The 20,487-nt window shown below is 38.8% G+C and overlaps 1 protein-coding gene across 3 annotated transcripts; it reads right to left on the bottom strand.

The window, feature by feature from the left end:
* Positions 1-358: 358 nt before the first annotated feature.
* On the bottom strand, positions 359-15,326 carry LOC104230229 (transcription termination factor MTERF2, chloroplastic). 3 transcript variants are annotated; one of them, XR_011406274.1, is made up of 9 exons: positions 14,445-15,326; positions 13,678-13,815; positions 13,015-13,260; positions 12,350-12,463; positions 11,743-11,925; positions 3,247-3,464; positions 2,301-2,634; positions 1,505-1,574; positions 454-659 (listed from the first exon to the last, which is right to left on the bottom strand). XR_011406274.1 is itself a non-coding variant. In XM_070171251.1 (8 exons), the coding sequence occupies exons 1-7, from the start codon at positions 15,045-15,047 to the stop codon at positions 2,310-2,312; spliced, it is 1,827 nt and encodes a 608-aa protein (XP_070027352.1). In that variant the 5' UTR covers positions 15,048-15,326; the 3' UTR covers positions 442-659; positions 2,301-2,309. The 3 variants fall into 3 exon arrangements, 2 of the variants coding, with proteins under 2 accessions (XP_009781280.1, XP_070027352.1); XM_070171251.1 differs by lacking the exon at positions 1,505-1,574 and having other exon boundaries at positions 442-659; XM_009782978.2 differs by lacking the exons at positions 1,505-1,574; positions 2,301-2,634 and having other exon boundaries at positions 359-659; positions 14,445-15,324.
* Between the last annotated feature and the right edge of the window lie 5,161 nt (positions 15,327-20,487).

The raw sequence follows: 20,487 nt of genomic DNA, 5'->3' as shown, positions 1-20,487 counted from the left end.
ATATCATTGTAATAATCTTAACATGTAGAGTTGAAAATTAGCTATTCACTCATTTCAAATTAAAGTGATTTGACTGGAAAAGTAATGTTTTGGTGATTCATGAAAAATTAGTTTTGTTTTATAAAATTTGAAAAAATATCAAAATACAATTAAATATTTTTCTATGGAGAAAGTAAATAACGTCCTATTGAGAAAATATTATTTTCTCTAAGCGTAGTTAGGTGTTATAAAGTGAGAAAAAAGAGTACTTTTAAATGAGAAAATGTCACGACCCAAGTTCTCCCTCCGTGAATTATCGTGATGGCACTTAGTCTCTACGACTAGATAAGCCTAACCATTTGCGGATAAAAGAAATATAGATACGAAACTAGAAATTTATATGTAATATAATAGAAAAGTTTAAAATACCGAGCGGCATATACAATAATAGCTCGACCAATATTAACACTCCCAAAATCCGGAATCTCATGAATCACAAACTAGAGGAAATACATAATGTTCTAACTCCAGAAGTCTAAACAAAGTAATTACAGAAGGTCTATAGCTAAAAGAGAGAATAGAGAGGGATTCCTCGGTCTACGGACACGGCATATATACCTCAAAATCTCTGAAAATCGCCTCGCCTCACTGATAGTATGGCTGAGCCGAAGAACCTGGATCTACACACGAAAAATATGTGCAGGAAAGGACATGAGTACACCACATCAGTACCTAGTAAGTGCCAAGCCTAATCCCGGTCAGGTAGTGACGAGGAAGGTCACGGCCCTACTAGTTATATATATATATATAAAACCAGGTAAAACAGTATGAAGTGCGACAGTATAATTAAAAACACTAACACTCGATAAAGAGTAAAATCACAGACAGAATATACTCAGTACACAGAGATAGCAATAGGGGATCTCCCAGGATAGCATCCCGTCGTCCCAAACATAAATGTACAGAGGATCTCCCCAAATATCGTCCCGTAGTCCGAATCATAAATATGCAGAGAAAACTCCCGGAATACCAATCGGTAGTCCCCAAGCAAATATCCAGTACAGGGGAATCTCTCGGGTGTTTCCCGTAGTCTCAAATGTAAACGTGCAGTGGGATCTCCCGGAATACCGATCCGTAGTCCCAAAGTAAACATGTAGGGGGATCTCCCGAGAAATCGTCTCGTAGTCCCAAAGTAAACACACAACAGTCTCAAGAAAGAATCTACAGTTCTATTCGAGAATAAACAGGAATCTTACTCTAAACATGCTGCACAGAATATAAGTAAGCAGTTAAAGCGAGTACGACAATTAAATCACATAAGTATGCTTTTCCTAAACTAAACAAGAGGCTTCAAGTACAAGTAGTGCTCAATTACAAGAAAACATAGATATTTACTTAAGGAAAATGAGTTTTTTCACCAATTAGCACGTGTACGCACTCGTCATCTAACGTACACGACACTCATATAAAATTAGTACCAAAATCCTAAGGGGAGTTCCCACACAAGGTTAGGCAAGCCACTTACCTCGAACCAGCTCAAAATCAACTTGAAATCACGCTCTTGCCACGAGTATCCAACTCCGAGTGGCCTAAATCTAATCAAATAAATTTCATAATGTAAATATAACTACAAACAATGAATTTAGCTAAAGTAATCGAAGCTAAGATAAGAAAATAGAAAAACGCCCAAAAATCCTTTCCGGGCCCACGTCTCGAAATCGGGTAAAAATTACCAATTTAGAACACCCATTCACTAACGAGAACACTTGTCCAAAAATCACTCAATTCCGACAACTAAACCAATCAAAACCCAAAAACTTGGTTGGGGAACTTTTCCTCAATTCTTCCAATTTTTCACCCCAAATTCGAAACTAAATGACAAAACTAAGATTAGATTGATGGAATACAACTAGAAAGGGATAAGGAATCGTTATCCACTGATTTCCTCTTCAAAATCCTCCCAAAATCGCCTTCTCCCGAGCTAAAAATCAAATTTGGTGATATGAGCTTCAAACCCTCGAAATTTCATATTTCTGCCTAGTGATTTTCGCTTCTGTGATCCCCCAAACACCAGCTGCCTCAATATCATGAACCAGTTTGTAAAAATTGTTTTGTAAAAACCATAAGGGACAACATTACCAAAAAAGGATTTCTTCTACAACACGAACCCCAAACACCAGCTGCAGGCCTAGTGAGATTGAACTGATGTGATATGATATTATTCACAAGAAAAATCAACTGAGTAACTCGTGCACATGCACCACCAGCTATCTACCCATTCGTGCATGTACTTAACTATTAAAACAACACTAGAAAAGTACCAATCAGAGCTAAATAGGGGGAACAAGCATATTCCTCTCTCCAAACTCTGCAGCAAATTCTTCATCATTTTTCCCCAACATACTTTTCAAGCTGCATTCCATGTTTCTGCCCCTGAGCACCCAAAATCTAGGTTTTATCTTCTTCTCTAACGAGTAGCTGAAATATCTCGGGTATTCAACTACATCACTTATTGGTTTTTCCATTGATTTCATCAGAAATTCTAGCTTAGGCTTGAGAACTTTGTCTATGCTGTAGCCGAGCAATGGTGAAAACCTGCAGACCATTAGTGCTACTTCCCTCTTCGAAAGCCCAACATGCATCAAGTACGTCACTCTGCTCAAAATGAAAATCAGAAAAGCATTGTCACAACACAAGGTACTATTCTTGCTCTGGGAATTTTGTTTGTGTTTAGCAAACCAGGAAAAGCTGTAAAAGCCTATATTATCTATGTTATCTAATAACTGTTTGTCTTTTTATACGGATTGCAAAATGTAAAACTAGATTGAAATTGCAGCATCGCAAGATGCTGTTATCTACTTCAAATGTTCCAAATTGATAGTACTATTCTGCTCGCTGAGGGTAAATTTGACCCAGTGCCAGATTTAATTTGGACTTGGAATAAGTTCTCTATCTAAAATGAATTTAAAAATTCATATGGATCAATCAATCAATCAACTACATCCCAATTCCCAAACAAGTCGGGATCAGCAATATGAAGTATAAAAGAATTTAAATATTCATGAACTACAAAAGTTACTATAACTTACCTTTTGAAATGCATTTAAGTATTCATATGGAGGACGAAATAGTTCTCAAAGATTATATTTTAAGTCTTGGAAACTGACATAAATCGGCTATTTTCAGACAGTCAAGTGTTACTTATGTTTTCACAAATACCTGCATCTTGAACAACCTAATTATATACCAGAGAATATGATCTTTTACCTTGGAAGTAAAGCTCTGTCAATGTCACATACAAAAAGCTCAGGATATTTCCTGATAATCCTGGGAAGATGACGTCTGGAAACTCCAATACCCATTAGGAAGTTGAGTTTTCTTTTAAGAGTTTTCCCTATGCTCGATGCAAAAATTTCAGGACAACGACCAAGTATCCTACCAATAATATCATCATCCAGACCTAGATCCCTTAAGAAGCACACTACCTGGAGATAAAGAATTATTATTCCCACGATAAACAGAAAATTATAGGTGTTGAGATAATTATACTACTTGCATTCACTCAAAACAAAGTAAATTCTTCGGTAATCAGCAAAAGAAGATGCTCAAGCACCATCATAAACTTTTACTTTGACAGGTTTATCAAACTATTAACAAGCGATTTCACTCACTTTCTCCATGAAGCTGAAAGCATGCCAAAATCAAGATGTAGAGGGAGAGAATGCATATCTGAAATACTCACTTATTTGAAGTATCAAACTAGAACAAGCAATGCGTATAGCCAGGACAAAGGATTCAGTAAAGATTCATTTACAGCCATGTCATATAGATAAACTTTCAAACAATTGGTAAAAACCCAAGCAAAGAATCACCACGTATCAAGATTAAAACATGCAACACCTGGTTTACCTGGATATCAGTAAATGCTTAACCTTCAAGAGATATTAGTTTTATCCCAAATCTTGTATGTGGAAATCAAGCTTTTGTATGAGATTAGTAGAGAGAATTGGGCGGTCTTCATAAAGAGTCATGTTCTCACCTCTACCTTTTGTATCCCATCTTGTATGCGAGAACTTTCCTCATTAGTAGAATTAGTTATTTTATCAAAAAATCTGATAAAGGTTGGGTAGTCATATTCTCAAGTTGCCTCCAATTAAGGTGTGAGCTCGACTAATCAGTTACTACTAGAAGGTTACCTAAGTTCATCTTCCACAGTGATGGTGCTGCTGTAATGAAGCTGCAATGGTCCTTGGGTATGGAAAGATTACTATATCCTTTTCTTCTTCTTAGAAATAAACATATTTTACGGAAACACTTTTGCTTCAAAAGAAATATTTTAGTGACATAAAGTGGGGATACCACAAAGACAAATACCCCTGTAATCTCAAGATCCCCCGTATAAAGACCCTTCAATCATCAATAAAATAGGTAAACATATTTTATTGAAATGCTTTCGTCTCGTGTAATTAGTTGACTCTCTCTCTCTCTCTCTCTCTCTCTCTCTCTCTATTGCTAACGGGCGCTCCTTCTCCTTCGACTCTTCAACTCTTCTTCACCGCTGCACCTCACCGTTGGCAACGGCGAGCACCGGTAAAATCCCCTCCTTCTCATTCTTTCCTCTTCTTTCTACCTTTCTCTTTCTTTTCTTTCTCTCTCTCCTCCATTTCTCTCTTTCCCGTTCTGTTCTTCCCCCCTTGCTGGTCGGGGTCCGGCAAAGTAGCTCCGACTGCGTCGCTGCCGGTACCTCTGCTCCCGTCTCTTCTCTATTTCTCTCTCTCCCTCGCTCTCTGCATATGTGTGTGTGAGTTAACAGCGGAGGAGTCCCGGCGAACTTGACAATTTCCCGGCGGAGATCCAGTCACGCTCCGGCACGTGTTGTTCATACAGTTTTCCAGTGTGTGGGTTTCCCTCTGATGGTTGTAGCTTCAGAGCGACCTGAACAACCCCTCTTTCAGTCAGTTTTGACGCGGAACAGTCCCTCTGGCCAGTCGGGTTATTTTCACTTCCTCCTCAAGGTGTGGCTGCAGCGTCTTGGCACCTCCGTCTCCACCAGGTTTTATCCTTCCGGCTTTAGTATTTGTTGTTTCGTTTGTGCATACTTGCTTGCCTGATCATTATTATCGATTCATGTAGTCTACCCGATTTGCATACCTCTGCTGTCACCTTTATATTAGTTGTAGTTATAGCATAGGCAATCCCTTATCTGTACCTTGCCTTTGCTTTTGTCTGGCTGATTTACCTGTTTGACCTCTAGTTTTAGCGCAACACTTTTTTACGTGTACTTGTATTAGTGCGTTTGAGTATTAGACAATACCTGTGTTTTAGTCTATTTAGTGTACTTGTATTAGTGCCTTTGAGTATTAGACTATCCTTGTGTTTTAGTCTATTTAGTTTATTTCTACTCTCTGCCTATTTTAGTTTATTTCTACTTGCATACGGTGTTAATTGACCTAAAAAAAGCCTACGACAAAGTCTCAAGGGAGGTTCTATGGAGATGTTTGGAGGTTAGCGGAGTTCAGGTAGCATAGATTAGAGTGATATGTATGACGAAGCTAAGACTAGGGTGAGGACTATAGGAGGAGACTCGGATTATTTTCTAGTGATGATGGGATTGCACCAAGGATCAGCTCTTAGCCCATTTTTATTTGCTCTTGCGATGGATGTGCTGACGCGACACATCCAAGGGGAGGTGCCATGGTATATGTTATTTGCAGATAACATAGTGTTGATTGACGACACGTGTTGCAGGGTTAATTCTAGGCAGGAGGTGTGGAGCAGTATTGTAAAGAGCGTGAAGCGAGGAAAAGCAACAAGCCCCTTTTCACTTAAAGCGTGAAGTGAGAAGCAAAGTGCTCGCTTTTTTTTTGAAGTGAAGCGGAATTTTTTTTAAGATATTAAAATAAATATTGAAACAAAAAAAGGCAGTAAGAACTAAGAAGAACTGAAACGAAAAAGAAGGCAGTAAGAAAAAAATGGGGCAGCATTTCACTGCATTTTAAGACTGAAACAGTGAAAGAAGAAGAAGAACTGAAGGAAAAAAAAATTGGTAGCATTTCGCTGCTATTTTGAGACTGAAACATTTGAAAGAAAATAAAAAAGGAGGAGGAGGAGAAGGAGGAAGAAGAAATCACATACCCGGGCTTGAACTTAATGAACTTGAACTTGAAAAGTGCTGAAAATAGGAACCCTCGTCGCTGTTTTTCTCTGCTGCTAAATGACATTTAAATAAAAGACAGTTTTTTTATTTAATTAACGTTGGCAGTCACTTAATATAGTGAAGCGCTCGCTACTGTCGCTTCTTGCTTCAGTCACGCTTCTCGCTTTTTCGGCAGAAGCGCGCGCTTCATATCACCTGCTACGCTTCACAACACAGAAGCGACCATGTGCACGCCTCGCTTCGGTTCGCGCTTTAAGCGCTGAAGCGAGTGCTTTTCACAACATTGGTGTGGAGACAGACCCAGGAGTCTAAAAGTTTCAAGTTGAGTCGGATGAAAACAGAATACTTGGAGTGCAAGATCCGTGTTATGGAGCAAGAAACATTAGCGGACGTGAAGCTTGATACACAAATCATCCCCAAGAGAGATATTTAATATCTTGGGACTGTAATACAAGGTAATGGGGAGATTGACGAGGATGTTACTCATCGTATCAGGGTGGGATGGATGAAATGGAGGCTCGCATATGGTGTTTTGTGTGATAGGAATGTACCACCAAGACTCAAGCGCAAGTTCTACAATGTGATAGTTAGACCGACTATGCTATATGGAGCCGACTGTTAGTCAGTCAAGAAGTCTCATGTTCAAAAGATGAAAGTAGCAGAAATGAGGATGTTGAGATGAATGTGTGGGCATACCAGGAAAGATAAGATTAGGAATGAAGTTATTAGGGACAAGATGGGTGCGGCTCTTGTGGAAGACAAATTGCGGCAATCGGGGCTGAGATAGCTCGAGCATGTGAAGAGGAAAGACACTTATGCCACTACTAGGAGGTATGAGAGGTTAAGAGGTGTAGAGGGAGGCCAAAGAAGAGCTGGGGAAAGAGGCAGGATATGACACTACTTTAGCTTACCGAGGACATGACCCTTGATGGGAAGGTGTGGAGATCGAGAATTAGGGTTGCGGGTGACATGTAGTCGAGAGTTTCTCCTAGTGTCACCAGCAGTATTAGTACTAGTCCTATATTTTCCTATTCCAAGTTTCTTGTTATCACACGGTGTGTCATTCTTTCAGGTAGTATTGGCACAATTCTTATCTTTTCGTATTCCTAGATCTTTGTTATTACATACTGTGTCATTTGCTTCTGTTGTCCTATTTACCTTGTGTTCAGGAGACTATGGTATTCAGGAAGCGTGAAGGGCAAGAACGTGGTAGGTATTTTGGTTGATAAAGATCTCAGAGTGCAAGTGGTAGAGGTTAGGAGGGTGAACGACGTAATGATGACTATTAAGCTAGTTGTTAGAGGGCTTACTGTTAACGTTGTTAGTGCCTACGACCTACGTACCTCAAGCGGGCTTGGACAAGGAGACCAAGAGTCACTTTTGGGAGGACCTTGACGAGGTTGTGTGTGGTATTCCACACATTGAAAGTTGTTCATAGGAGGAGATTTCAATTGCCACATCGAGATGGCAGCTAAGGGATATGACGACGTGCATGGCGGCTTCGATTTCGGGGATAGAAACGAAGGAGGAACTTCGATGTTGGATTTCACTAAAGCATTTGAATTGGTGATAGCAAACTCGAATTTTCAGAAGGAGGAACACTTGGTCCTAGAGTATGGTGGCCAAAACCCAAATTAATTACCTACTCTTCAGGAAGTGTGATAGAGGTTTATGCACAGATTGCAAGGTTATCCCGAGCGAGAATAATATAGGCTCTTGGTTATGGACTTAGAGATCAAAGGCAAGAGGAAGAAGAGAGCGGCGTATGGTCAACCTAAGATCAATTGGGGAGCCTTGACTAAGGTCAAAGCTCAGGAGTTAAGGAGAGGTTGCTGGCAATAGGGGCCTGGAGGAGTCATGGGGATACGAGAGGTATGTGGTCTACAACGGCAAGCTGCATTCAAGAAGCTGCTAAAGAGGTGTTAGGGGTCTCAAAAGGCTACTCGGGAGGTCATGAAGGGGACTGGTGGTAAAATGGAGAGGTCCAAGGTAAGGTGAAAGCCAAGAAAGTAGCGTATGTGAAACTGATGGAGAGCAACGACGAGGAGGAGAAGAGGACTAATAGGGAGGGGTATAAGAAGGCAAAGAAGGGGGCGAAGTTAGCGGTTACAACGGCAAAGACTGTAGCTTTGAACGTTTGTATGAAGAACTGGGGATCAAAGGCAGGGATATAAAGCTGTAAAGGTTTGTCAAGGTGAGAGAAAGGAAGACCAACAACTTGGACCAAGTGAAGTGCATCAAAGATGAGGACAACAATGTATTGGTGACTGAGGCACTTATTAGAAGAAGATGGCAAGACTTATTTCATAAACTCTTGAACGAAGGAGGGGATAGGGACATTGTGCTAGGCGAGTAGGGAAGGCTTGGAGTGGCTCACTGGGTTGTCTAATGTCATTTTTAAGACAAAGAAAATGCCCGAGGAGTGTAGGTGGAGTACGATGATTCTGTTGTACAAGAACAAAGGTGACATTCAAAACTGCAACTGTTTTAAAAGGCGTGGGCGTAATGCAAAGCGTTTTACATATGCCTCAGTGAGACGTAAGCCTTGAGACACGGGGCGTAAGCCCCATGGGTATTTAATTTTTAATATTTTATAAAATAATATAATTACAGTAAGTATTTATAAATAGGTAAAATTGCATAAAAATTGAAGAAAACTATAAATATGTGAACAATATATATAGATGTTCTCCATCCCCACAAAAAGCTAGTCAAAACAATCCATTATATGCTACTTACAAGCACAAGTGACTTGAATTGAAAAGAATAAAGTATTTTACGTGAAGGAATAAAAAAAATTACTAACCTGCAATTTGAACTTTGAACTTGGTGCTATGAACGAGAATGAAGTTCTCTTTGTATTTGCCAAAAAAAAATTGACTATTTATTGCTTTTAAGAGATAGTAACAGACTAGCGGACAAGATAAAGAATTGGGAATAATAACATAAATTAGAGCTTCTATCAATAAAAAAGGTCTTGACTTTTAAATTTAATATTTCAGTTCCTTTTTAAAACTTTTGAGTAATTACAAGCTGACTTTTGAGAATTTGGGTATTATATGAAAGGACTTATTCAACAAATTTTGTTTTAATTTGAAAAAATTTCTGGGGCTTACGCCTCACTACAAAACGCCCAGAATGCCCGGGCGTACGTCCCGAATTGCTGGGCGTATGCCTCTTGAGACTTTCACCCCACACCATCGCCTCGGGGCATTTTTGGTGCGCCTCGCCCCAAGGTTTGCTCCGGAGCTCGCCCCGAAAATGCTTTTTAAAACACTGACTACAACAACTAGAGGGGTATTAAGCTGCTAAGCCATACCATGAAAGTTTGGGGAAATATGGTGAAAACAAAGGTGAGGAGGAGTGTCTCTTTTCGAGAACTAGTTTGGATTAACGCCGGAGTTGATCGACTACGGAAGCCATTCACCTTATTAGGAGATTGGTGAAGCGATATAGAGAGGAGAAGAGGGACCTACATATGGTGTTCATTGACCTAGAAAAAAGCAAATGATAGAGTCCCGAGGGAGGTCCTATGGAGGTGTTTGGAGACTAAAAGTGTTTCGGTAGCATACACTAGAGTGATTAAAGACATATATGATGGAGCTAAGTCTAGGGTTAGGATGGTAAGCGAGGACTCAGAACACTTCCCAGTTGTGATGGGGTTGCACCAAGGTTTTTTATTTGCCTTGGCGATGGACATTTTGACGTGTCACATTCAAGGGGAGGTGTTGTGGTGCATGTTATTTGCTGATGACATAGTACTGATTGAGGAGACGCGAGGTAATGTTAACGCGAGACAGGAGGTTTGGAGACACCTTGGAGTCAAAAGGTTTTAAGTTGAGCAGAACCAAAATAGAGTACTTGGAGTGCAAGTTCAGGTGTGTCTCAAGAAGCGGATGCGGCTTGATTCATAAATCATCCCGATGAGAGCGAGTTTCAAGTACCTTGGGTCAATAATCCAAGATAATGGGGAGATTGATGATGATGTCATGCATCAAATTGGAGTGGGATGGATGAAACAGAGGCTGTTTTATACGACAAGAATGTACAGCCAAGACTTGTAAGTACTATAGAGTGGTGGTTATACCGACTATGTTGTATGAAGCAGACTGTTGGGAAGTCAAGAAATCCCAGGTCCAGAAGATGAAAGTGGCAGAAATAAGAATACTGAGATGGATGTATGGACATACCAGGAAAGGTGAGATCAGGAATGAAGTTATTCGGGATAAGTGAGAATGGCTCTCGTGGAGGATAAGATGCGGAAAATGAGGTTAAGATGGTTCGGGCATGTGAAAGGGAGGGATGCAACTGCCCAGTAAGGAGATGAGAGGCCAGCCCTGAAGGATAGGAGGAGAGGGACAGATAGACCGAAAAGGTATTGGGCGGAGGTGATTAAGCAGGATATGGTGCAGCTTCAGCTTACCGAGGACATGACCCTTAATAGGAGGGTGTGGAGATCGAAGATTAGGGTAGAAGTATAGTTGGTAGTGGAGCTAATTTCTTTCCATACTTGTATTAATATTGCTCTGTATTTTCTTATGCTTCGTTCTCTTTTATTACCTGGTGTTTCGGTTTTTCCTTCTTGTTCCTTTCGCTTCGGCTGGTCTATGATCGTGTTACTATCTATTAGCTTGTTGTTATTGCTATTAATTCTTTCTCATTTTCCTTTAGCCGAGGGTCTATCGAAAACAGTATATCTACCCTTACAAGGTAGGGGTAAGGTTTGCATACACTCTATCCTCCCCGGGGTCCACTTGTGGAATTACACTGGTTTGTTGTTGTTGTTGCTGCTTTTGTTTCAAAAGAAATATATTTTGCTGACATAAAGTGGGATGCCTCATACCTTAAAGACAAGCAATACCACAAGAATCTAAAGTTCCCCTGTATAGAGAGCCTCTAATCATCTATATAAGTAGGGATATCTTTTCACTTCAGAAATAAAAAAAAGGAGCCCAAAAAAATTGATGAGAAACAAAAAGGAGCAAATTGATGTGGCCTTTTCCATATATGGGAAATTTTCTCATCTCCACATGTTTAAACTAATGACTAACTTACAGACCTAACAAATTTGAAGTCAATTCCAAGATCAATATCACTTATGATGGACCTTCAATCAGGAATGTGATGCTTTTAAAACCAAATAATTGTGTTATCATCTTTTTTTTGGATCACCGAGAAATCTGTCTAGGGCTAACCCTTAAGATCAACCATAGCCTTCGAAACTTGGGGACAATGGGCCTGGCCCTTTACCCTTCTCCACTTAAATACCAGGCTCAGTTTGCACAGGGCAGGGCTTACCTGTGACCTAAGTTAGAGGTCCCTCAACCTTTACCACTTGAACTAAGCCATGCGGGCCAAACTGTTTAATCATCTATTATTCAATACAAGATTTGTGAAGATTATTTTTGAAAGGGAAAAGAAGTCTTTACAAATCTTGTATTATGAAGATTTACTAAAATGAAGATGCTGATGAGGTTGTACAACTACCGTCGCCAAATAATTTGAAAATATCATGTTGAAGCTCCCATGTCAATCAGTACAATCTTGCATACATTTGTACTTATGTAAGTAATTTGTTAGGCAAACACCATAATTTTGACTCTCACCTGATGGAATTCCTGAGGCTTTTGCAGTAGTAGCTGTGGACTTGTAGCAATTACCTTACCCAACTTCTGATTTCTAATGCCAAAGTTACGGAACTGTTCCACCACCAATTTCAGCTTGTTAACTGACAATCCCAAAAGCAGCGGGCAGCTTTTGATTGCCTGAGCTACACTAGTTTTTGGCACCTGCGCAAAACCAATAATAGCAAAGTGACAACTATATTACGCTTTAACTTACTGGCATACAAGGCATACAGTGATGCAGCAGCAGGAGCAGCCCAAAATAGGGTCGAACCTGCTACTTGGTTGAAAATGTGGGTCGCAAAACTGATATGCAGTCTATATATAGCGGTCTTTCGCTTATAAACACAGGGTCGGATCGGAAATTGTGGGTTTTATCAAACCCACTGCTCGTACCATGATCCGCCACTGAATTAGAGACCACAGCTCTAGGCAATTAAATGCAGATATACAAGGGACTCCTAGAATATTGCAATGACTTTACACATAAAACCCACTAGAATCAACCAGAGACATTTCATAGCAAAAACTAAGTGCTCAAATGAGAAACTTGGCATCATGTGCGAAATAGTATAATTAGGATTAATACCTTTTCATCATCAAAGAAAATCAGGATGTCCTCGTGGTTTTGCAGAATGCTCTTTGAAAGAATCCACGGATATTTCAGCAACATCTGCCCAAAATCTTTGCCCTCCATACCATCCTAGAAATGAATAGATAACAATCACACCAGCCTAGAAATGAATACTCCTAGATTGTCCAACTTATTCACAAGTAAACAAATGGACTTAGAAAGTATGTAGATTACTTATCAAAAAAAAAAAAAGGAAAGAGAGAGAGAGAGAGAGAGAGAGAGAGAGAACGCAAATTATTTCAGTCCTACAGTAACATTTCTACTAAACTCCAAGACTATGATTCAGTTCTCCTCAGCAGAGTTATGTTCATGTTTGCCCATATCAGTTCAGACTGAAAACTGTCGCAAAATATCTAGGCAAATTGATAATATGCTTTCAAAATCATCTACAAGTACATCTTTACCAACACGCTTCGGTGCAGAACTTCCACAGAGAGAGAGAGAGAGAGAGAGAGATCTAAATGACCTTTGTCTGTCATACTAGTAATATTAAGAGCAGTCCATCGAAACTATTGCAATCACATTTATGTGATAACTGAGTCATCAAACTTGCACATGAGTTGGAGACATGTACAGAAGGGAAAACTAATAAGATCAAATATTAATGAATAAGCTGATACCTTAAGGATTGCCTGCAATCTTGGTCTAACATCCTTTTCAATGTCATAGAAAATAATAGGCGGAAACAAAAGGAAAATTTGTCTCTTACATCCTTCCGCCACTCCAATATCATCAAGAAATTCCATCAGACGCTTCATATGACTCTCCTTAGGTAGCAATAGAAGTCGTGGAAATGATTCAATAAGATGTCGGAAAGATGCATCTTGAGAACCTAACAAATGCAAACCTCCGCGCCTTGCTTGAATCTACAAAAAATACAATACCATTATGCAGTTTCTAGCAGGAATTATTATTCTGACTCGTTTTAGTTGACTTAAATGACTATGGTGGAGAGTGAGAGAATGATTGGATGTTAGAGTAATATGTTAAGATTAGTTGGAACTTGTTGTAGAGAAGCAGTCATATAAACGCTACGATTATATAAAGTAGGGGTTGACCATAAGTTACTTGAAGGACCTGCCGATGAGAAACTTTGCCATTTAGGAAAAATAGTAATTAAAAGGGATAATATGAGGGATGATATAGATGTAATAGATTTTAGTGCCACAAACTTTAGGGTAGGTGCAGCTCAATAAAGTGAACAGAAATCAGTACCACAAATGTCAGGACAGGCACAGTAAAATAAGCTTCATCAATCATCCTGATTCAAGGAGGCAACTGACCTTCTCAAAAAATGACAAAGTCTGCTGGACATCCTCATCAATACTGATGGACAAGTGCATCATCATTTGCCGGGCATTTCTAGCAATAAGTCCTCCATCATCACTGTTTGCGAAGAATATTTCCTTCACATACTTAACCTGTGAGCAAGTGGAAGAGGGATCAGGACAGGTAAGAAAGAACTAAAAAAGGGTCCAAACATCTTATCTGAAGAAAGAGACGAATTTATCCCCACTCGCTAGCCTTTTTAACTGACTTAACCATGGCTTGAATGGAACTTATAAAGGCAATTTAAATATTTTCATCAATAACTACATGCCAATCTTAGCAATTTTTGAAAGCATTCCATCGAGTATATCACTTTCTTATCTATCAAATAAAATCAAGAGTTTTCATTCTCCTGTGATATGTTCAATGTACAGAGATGACCATGATCCATGATTTTCCCACTGAGCTCAAGGGATTGTCATAGAATGACACAACACTAGGAAAGATGAATAGCATATCAACTTTTTACATTATTAAAAAGGCTTCTGCTAATTAATATTACATGTACTATTCCGATTAAACAAAAGAAAAACAGGACAGAGCAGTGCAGGATAGTAAGGAAAACAAAATCAAGTGAACTAAAATGGAAATTCGCACCAAGCAACTGTCAACCAAGATTTTGAAAAAAAAATTAATGAAGAAAGAAATACAAAGCACTTCCATCATAGAAATAAACCAATAATTCCACATATATGCACTCTACAGTAGTTGTATTACTAACTTTATTGATAAGGCTAGGTAGAGAATTAGAGGAAAGATAGCGAGCTAAGTGGGTCGCCGAAGAGAGAGTGAGGCCAATGCTCTCCAAGAAGGGAAGCATGCCCTTATCACCCTTTTGCTTTGCCATCATGTAGACCTTCCTCTTGAAAGATGACAGTGGGCGTGTAAGATATGGTTTTTCTTCATCAGCGTCAGCAGTGCTCCAGGAATTCCATAAGGAAAACTCATCCAGGTCACGCACGCTATCTACCAACATGCTAACGTACTTAGGTGAGTTAAGGGCTATTTCCACGGATTCCTCCTTAGAAACGCCAAGTTCTTCAAGATAATAGCTGACTGCCTCCCTAGCTTCAGCGACTCCTCGTCCTTCACATTCTTCCCCGTCTTCGGTTCCGTTACCGTTAGAAGAGGAAGACCTAGCAGCTGCCAGCGGTACAAGTGCTGGCGCAAAACTCAACTTGCGGCAGTGGAGATGACAGACTTGCTCTGGGCGTATAATAAATTTAGAATAGAAGAAATAGGTATTGCAATGGCAAGGAAAAGGGTGAGAATTTGAGTTGGGGACGGCGAACGCCAAATAATTTCCAAGGCAATTTGAAGACATTTTTGGTGGAAGACAGGCGCAACTTGCATCCTAATCTGTAAACCCTTCCGACAAAATTCCTCCTTGCACTCGTCTTATCATTGTCTCGACCCACCAGGAGTAAAGCAGCTCCTCCCTCCTATGCTACACGCCCCAGTTCTCTGTTTTTCTTCTTTCATTTGCTGCGATGTGTTTAAGCCCATTTCCGCTTGTGTCAATTTTTGGGTTTTTCCTTGTTTGTACAGATATAATTGGATAAAGCAATTTTCTCTTTCAAGAAAGGTAAAAGGTCCAAATTTACCTTGGCCGAAATGGTTTAACTTTGTCCTCTATTAATATAATTAGAATCAAATATATAAAGAGAATAAGAAAATATAAATAAGAAGAATGAAATTTCTTTACTACCATGGAAGAAATTTTCTAGTGGGTTTTTTGATGGTGTCGTCGTCTCTAAGGGGAGGGAGGGGAGCTACTAAAAAGGGGAGATGGGTTAAATTTTTGCCACATGGGTCATAGGGGTATATATATGCTATCTGTTTTAAAAGGCAGAATTGGAATTCGCCCAGGACTCGCCCCGGGGCAAAGCACTCGTAAAACGCCCTGGGCTTATGTGTAAGGCTTAGTTCCGTGAGACTTACGCCTCGGCCGTCGGGCTTACGCTCCGGACACGCCCAACGCTTAGCGTACTGGGCTCGTAATAGAACTTTATACAATTGTGTGAAACTAACCTTGTAAATCCACAATTTTTCTTAATAAATCGTTAACTATTCAAAATTACTTTTTTCTTAATCATAAATCATTAAGTTGAGAGTATTTTATGTCATAATTAAAATAAAAAATTATTGCACGTTATCCACTAAGACTGCTTTGATAGTAAATTTTAAATAAATCTTTCATTTAAAAAGTATTTATTTATTAACTTTTGTTATGTTTTTATTATATAATAGTCCATAATCTTTTTTATAATTATTTTCCTAAATATAATTTTTTTCATGTTTACGAGATATAATACTTATTAATTTAATAGCTCAATATTAGCTGTTAACTATTTACAAATAATTAATTATCATGGTATTGTAAGACTAATGTGTCACTTTATTAACCTGTTGAAACTTAAAAATAAATGATGTTGGGCAAAGAGGGGCAGCTGTAAGCACGTGATTTTTGCCCTATATGAGAAATACTCCCAGAAAATGCAAAATAAAATAATTTTCCTTGGTGTGCAATTTTGAGTATTTTTGTGATATTTTTGGATAATTATTTGTATTTGTCTGTGTTTGCTTATTTGTTAAATTAATAAAAAAATATAAAAATATGTCGCATTTTGCATGTAGGATTTCATTCTACAATTGTTAGTAATTAAATTAGTTTTACAAAAATTAAAAATTACAAAAATAGGCATCTTTTGCATTTTTAGCATTTAATGTCCAAATGAACAATTTTATGCTTAATTATTACTTAATTGTGCGTTAATTGTTATTGGGAGTTAATTTGCGCTTTTATAACTTAATTTAGTTCTTAATAATAATTTAAGTATTATTATAATTTAGTTTTAGAAAATAAAAGAAGAAAAGAGAACAAAAATACAAAGAAAAATCGGATTGGGCCACTTCTTCAAAATTCAACCCCAGGCCCAAACATTTGTCCAACCTTCTCCATGACCCAGTCCATCTCAACATGGGTCGACCCGGTCCGCCCCATTAACCCAATCCATAACCCAATACCCCTATCTTACATTTCAAAGACACAAAACAAAAGAAAAAAAGAAAGAACAAAAAACCCTAAAAAAGGGACCTAAACCATCCGCCCCCATTTTTGGGTTTCTTCTTCTCCAAAACACCAAACACCCCAAGCCATCCATGGCTACCTCCCCTTACGCACGAGCAGCTCCCATGGCTGCCTCCCTATCAACAACACCCGCACCACACAAGCTCCACCTCCCTCGAGTCCAAGCAAACCCCGCGACTGCTGCGTTGACGTCAAGCTCGGGTGTGAAGCTCGACGTCCATGGCAGTCTTTGCCCCCGACCTCGTTCCAGCTTCATCGTTCATGGCTGAGTTGCATGTGTTTACTTGGATGCGAGTTGCATCTGTTCCAGCTCGTCGTCCATGGTTTCTTCACGAGCGAACGCACCCAGCTGCTCCTGTTTCGCGTCATCCATGGCTGCCGTAGCTGCTCCTTCTGCTTTTAGCTTTCGTCGTCCAGTCCCCCCCGTTGCTGTTTCTTCACGTTCCAAGCTCGAGCCAGTCGTCCAAACTCAGTCACGTAACCAAATGGAACCCCAGCTGCCTCGTTCCTTCACTTCTGCCGCGACAGCTGCTGCTGCTGCTCCGGCGCGGCTTCAGTCGACTTCTTAGATTTGTTCGTCGTCGTTTGGTTGAGCTTTGGTCGAGGGTCGCCGAAACAGTCCGTATGTATGATTGTTCGATTCGGTTAGTAGATTTTTGAGTTTTATTTTGTCCGTACTTTGTTTTGATATTTTCGAATCTAAAATCGGCAAATGTTTGTTTTGTTTATCGTTTGAATTAATTTTTAGTTCATGTTCATGTGTTGTTTGTTAAATTAATTTTTCAGATTCCAAATGAAAGATTAATTAATTATTTTTCATGTTTATTTCATGTTCGTACTGTTGTTCAAGTGAATATTTGTTGTTGTTTAAGTGAATATTTGTTAGTTTAATGTTTGTTAGATTCAAATTGAAATTTAATTAATTATTTCTTCAATTTGTTTCATGTTGTTATGAATTTTCCAGAAAATGTTAATGTTGTTTGAATCGTTAGAATCCGTCATGTTTGTTGCTTAAAAAACAGATTTAATTCATGTTCATCTTTGTTTGAAGTTCATGTTTAAATCCAGTGATTTAATGTGAGTTTATGTTTGTTTGTGATTTGTTGATTTAATTTGAATCATGCATATTGTTGTTGGTATTGTTGTATCTTTGTTCATCCATTAATGATCTAAATTAACCAGGATTGGTTCCCGATATGGTTGATTTATTTCCATTAATTTGGAGTTTGTGTTGTTCATCATGTTCATATGATTTGTTGAGAAATTGGTCATCTTGACTATATTTTGGTCAAGTTATGATTTAATTGATTGTTTAGAGCAGAGGGGTAATTTGGTAAATTGCAGTGCATTCGGGGGTAGATTTGTAATTGCAATAAGGTCGGAGGGGTAGTTTGGTAATTGAACATTATTTTGATTCTTTATGTTAAGCATGGGGGACAAATATAATGGGGTGGGGTTTTTGATGTATTTGTTTAATATAATGGGGGACAAGACAAAATATAATGGGGAGGAATCTTGCACTTGTTTAATGTAGGCATGAGGGACATATTGTAATGGGTTGGTAATGTGACATTTATTTAATGTAGGCATGGGGGACAAAGTTTTAAAATAAAGAAGACATTTGATAGTGGGACAAAGCATGCCATTGGGGGAATAATTTGGGTTTAGGAATTCAAGGCAAAGTCTTGCTATAAATATAGAGTCATTTCTTGACATTGAGGAGAAGACTAGAGAGTTTTAAGAAGGATTTTTGGGGGAGAGAAAAAGAGTTGAATATTATTGAGAGGATTTTTAGAGAGAGTTGACAGATTCTTTTACACTTGAGAGTTGACATACTTTTATACTTGAGAGAGTTTGTGATAGTAAAAGAGAAAGACAATTTGAACTTTCACTCGAACAATTCTGTTTGCTTTTCTTCGAGTGTTATTCAAAAGTCAGAAACTACTGCATCTCGTATCTTTTCTCTCTTCTGCTTTGACTGCGATTGTACTTTTGCACTGCTGAGTTTTCAATCTGTTACTGGGTTATTCTACTGGTTGTTACTGGTTTTGCGGTGTTGCTGAACCTGCTGTTGCCGCGTTATTACTGTTGCTGACTCCTACTTCTTTTGTTCTTGTACTGCTGTTTCCAGGTACACATTTGTACACTCTTGGCTTGAAGCGAAAAAATGAAATATTAATCAGGCTCCTATTCCTGTTGAATTCTTTTGTTTGGATCTGTGTTTGAATATTAATTTTCCTCTCTTTGTATAAAAATATAGTCGATTAATTAATGAGTAATGAGGCTGCATATGTATGATTTCTTCATATAATAATGCTATTTTAAATTACTTGAAGAATAGTTAATCGACTTTGATATTATTGTGTATCCCTCTCATGTTCCAGCATTAGTAAATAATAGAGTATAAAAATGAAAGCAGTTTTTCTTTGTACAAACTCGATCGCAATTTTCCAATCGCATTAGCCGTAAACTAATAACTAATAGGTTACGTTTTCAGCATGTAAATAATTAAGAGATTTTCTTTTATTTTTAGAGACAAACTTAATAGAAAATATAGTCACTATAGGTTTATCCTTTAAAATAAAAATGAGACGAGCCTTCGCCAAATAAATCACAAACCGCCGGGGCCCTCAATAAAATACATAACCATTGACTAGACTTTGGATTTGGTCGTTTAATGAACCTTCACGGCCTCTTCCTAAAATAACAATACGCTAGTTGCTTTAGGCGTACCTTTAATAATTTAACCTTCTTAAACTCGGGTGCACATTGATGTGACCCGAATCCAAATCTCAACGGAGTCGAAATGTGTTAACAACTACGGGTGCATTGATTGTGACGTGGTTCGAGATGCATTTTCATGACGTTGCAATTCTATAAAAATAAATGATAATAATAAAAGCGGTTTTAAACTTAATAAAAGCACATAAGTCACAACATGTATTTAAATCCGATATTTAGCCATTATAACAATTTAAGCGACCGTGCTAGAACCACGGGATTCGAGGGTGCCTAACACCTTCCCTCGGGTCAACAGAATTCCTTACTTAGAATTTCTGGTTCGCAGACTTCATTTGGAAAAGTCGAAAATTTCCTCGATTTGGGATTCAAGATAAACCGGTGACTTGGGACACCAAAAGCCAAACCTTTCCCAAGTGGCGACTCTGAATTAAATAAATAATCCCATTTCGAATATTGTCACTTAAATTGGAAAAACTCCCCTCGCGCATTTATCCTTCGGGGCGGGCGCGCAAAAAGGAGGTGTGACAGCTCTGGCGACTCCGCTGGGGAAATTTACCCAGAACCACTGGTTCAGGGTTCAAGAATTCGAGCTTAGAATAATTGTTATATTTGGCTTTATTATCTGATCTTTATTACATGTTTTTGCATAACGTGCTAAATGTTGTCTTTTACCGCTTTGATATTATCTGAACTGTATATAAACTGTGCTGAAACCCTTCTCTTCTTACCTCCGGGGAGAAGCTCGCTGGTCGAGACTCCCTATTCTGTTAGTGTCAATACCTGAAATAAGAAAGAGGTCGGACAAGTTACAAAGCCGGACGATCTCGCGGGTCCCCGGTACGTAGCCCCCTCCTCGACTCGAGTTGTCCGCTCGGGTACACAGTCTAGAACAAATACCCAGGTTACGAACCTAGAATAACTTGACTTCATG

This window comes from Nicotiana sylvestris, chromosome 3 (assembly GCF_000393655.2).
Source record: "Nicotiana sylvestris chromosome 3, ASM39365v2, whole genome shotgun sequence".
Classification (NCBI taxonomy): Eukaryota; Viridiplantae; Streptophyta; class Magnoliopsida; order Solanales; family Solanaceae; genus Nicotiana; species Nicotiana sylvestris.
The sequence above is the reverse complement of the archived record's forward strand: the minus strand, read 5'-3'. Positions and strand labels throughout refer to the sequence as shown.

Bases quoted from the DNA above. Each gene is read 5' to 3' on its own strand.
- LOC104230229 (XM_070171251.1), bottom strand. From the start codon at position 15,047: ATGTCTTCAAATTGCCTTGGAAATTATTTGGCGTTCGCCGTCCCCAAC. The intron at 11,926-12,349 runs GTATTAATCCTA...GGTTTTGCGCAG, and splicing joins TTTTCTTTGATGATGAAAAG to GTGCCAAAAACTAGTGTAGC. The intron at 3,465-11,742 runs GTGAGAGTCAAA...CTTTATCTCCAG, and splicing joins AGCCTCAGGAATTCCATCAG to GTAGTGTGCTTCTTAAGGGA.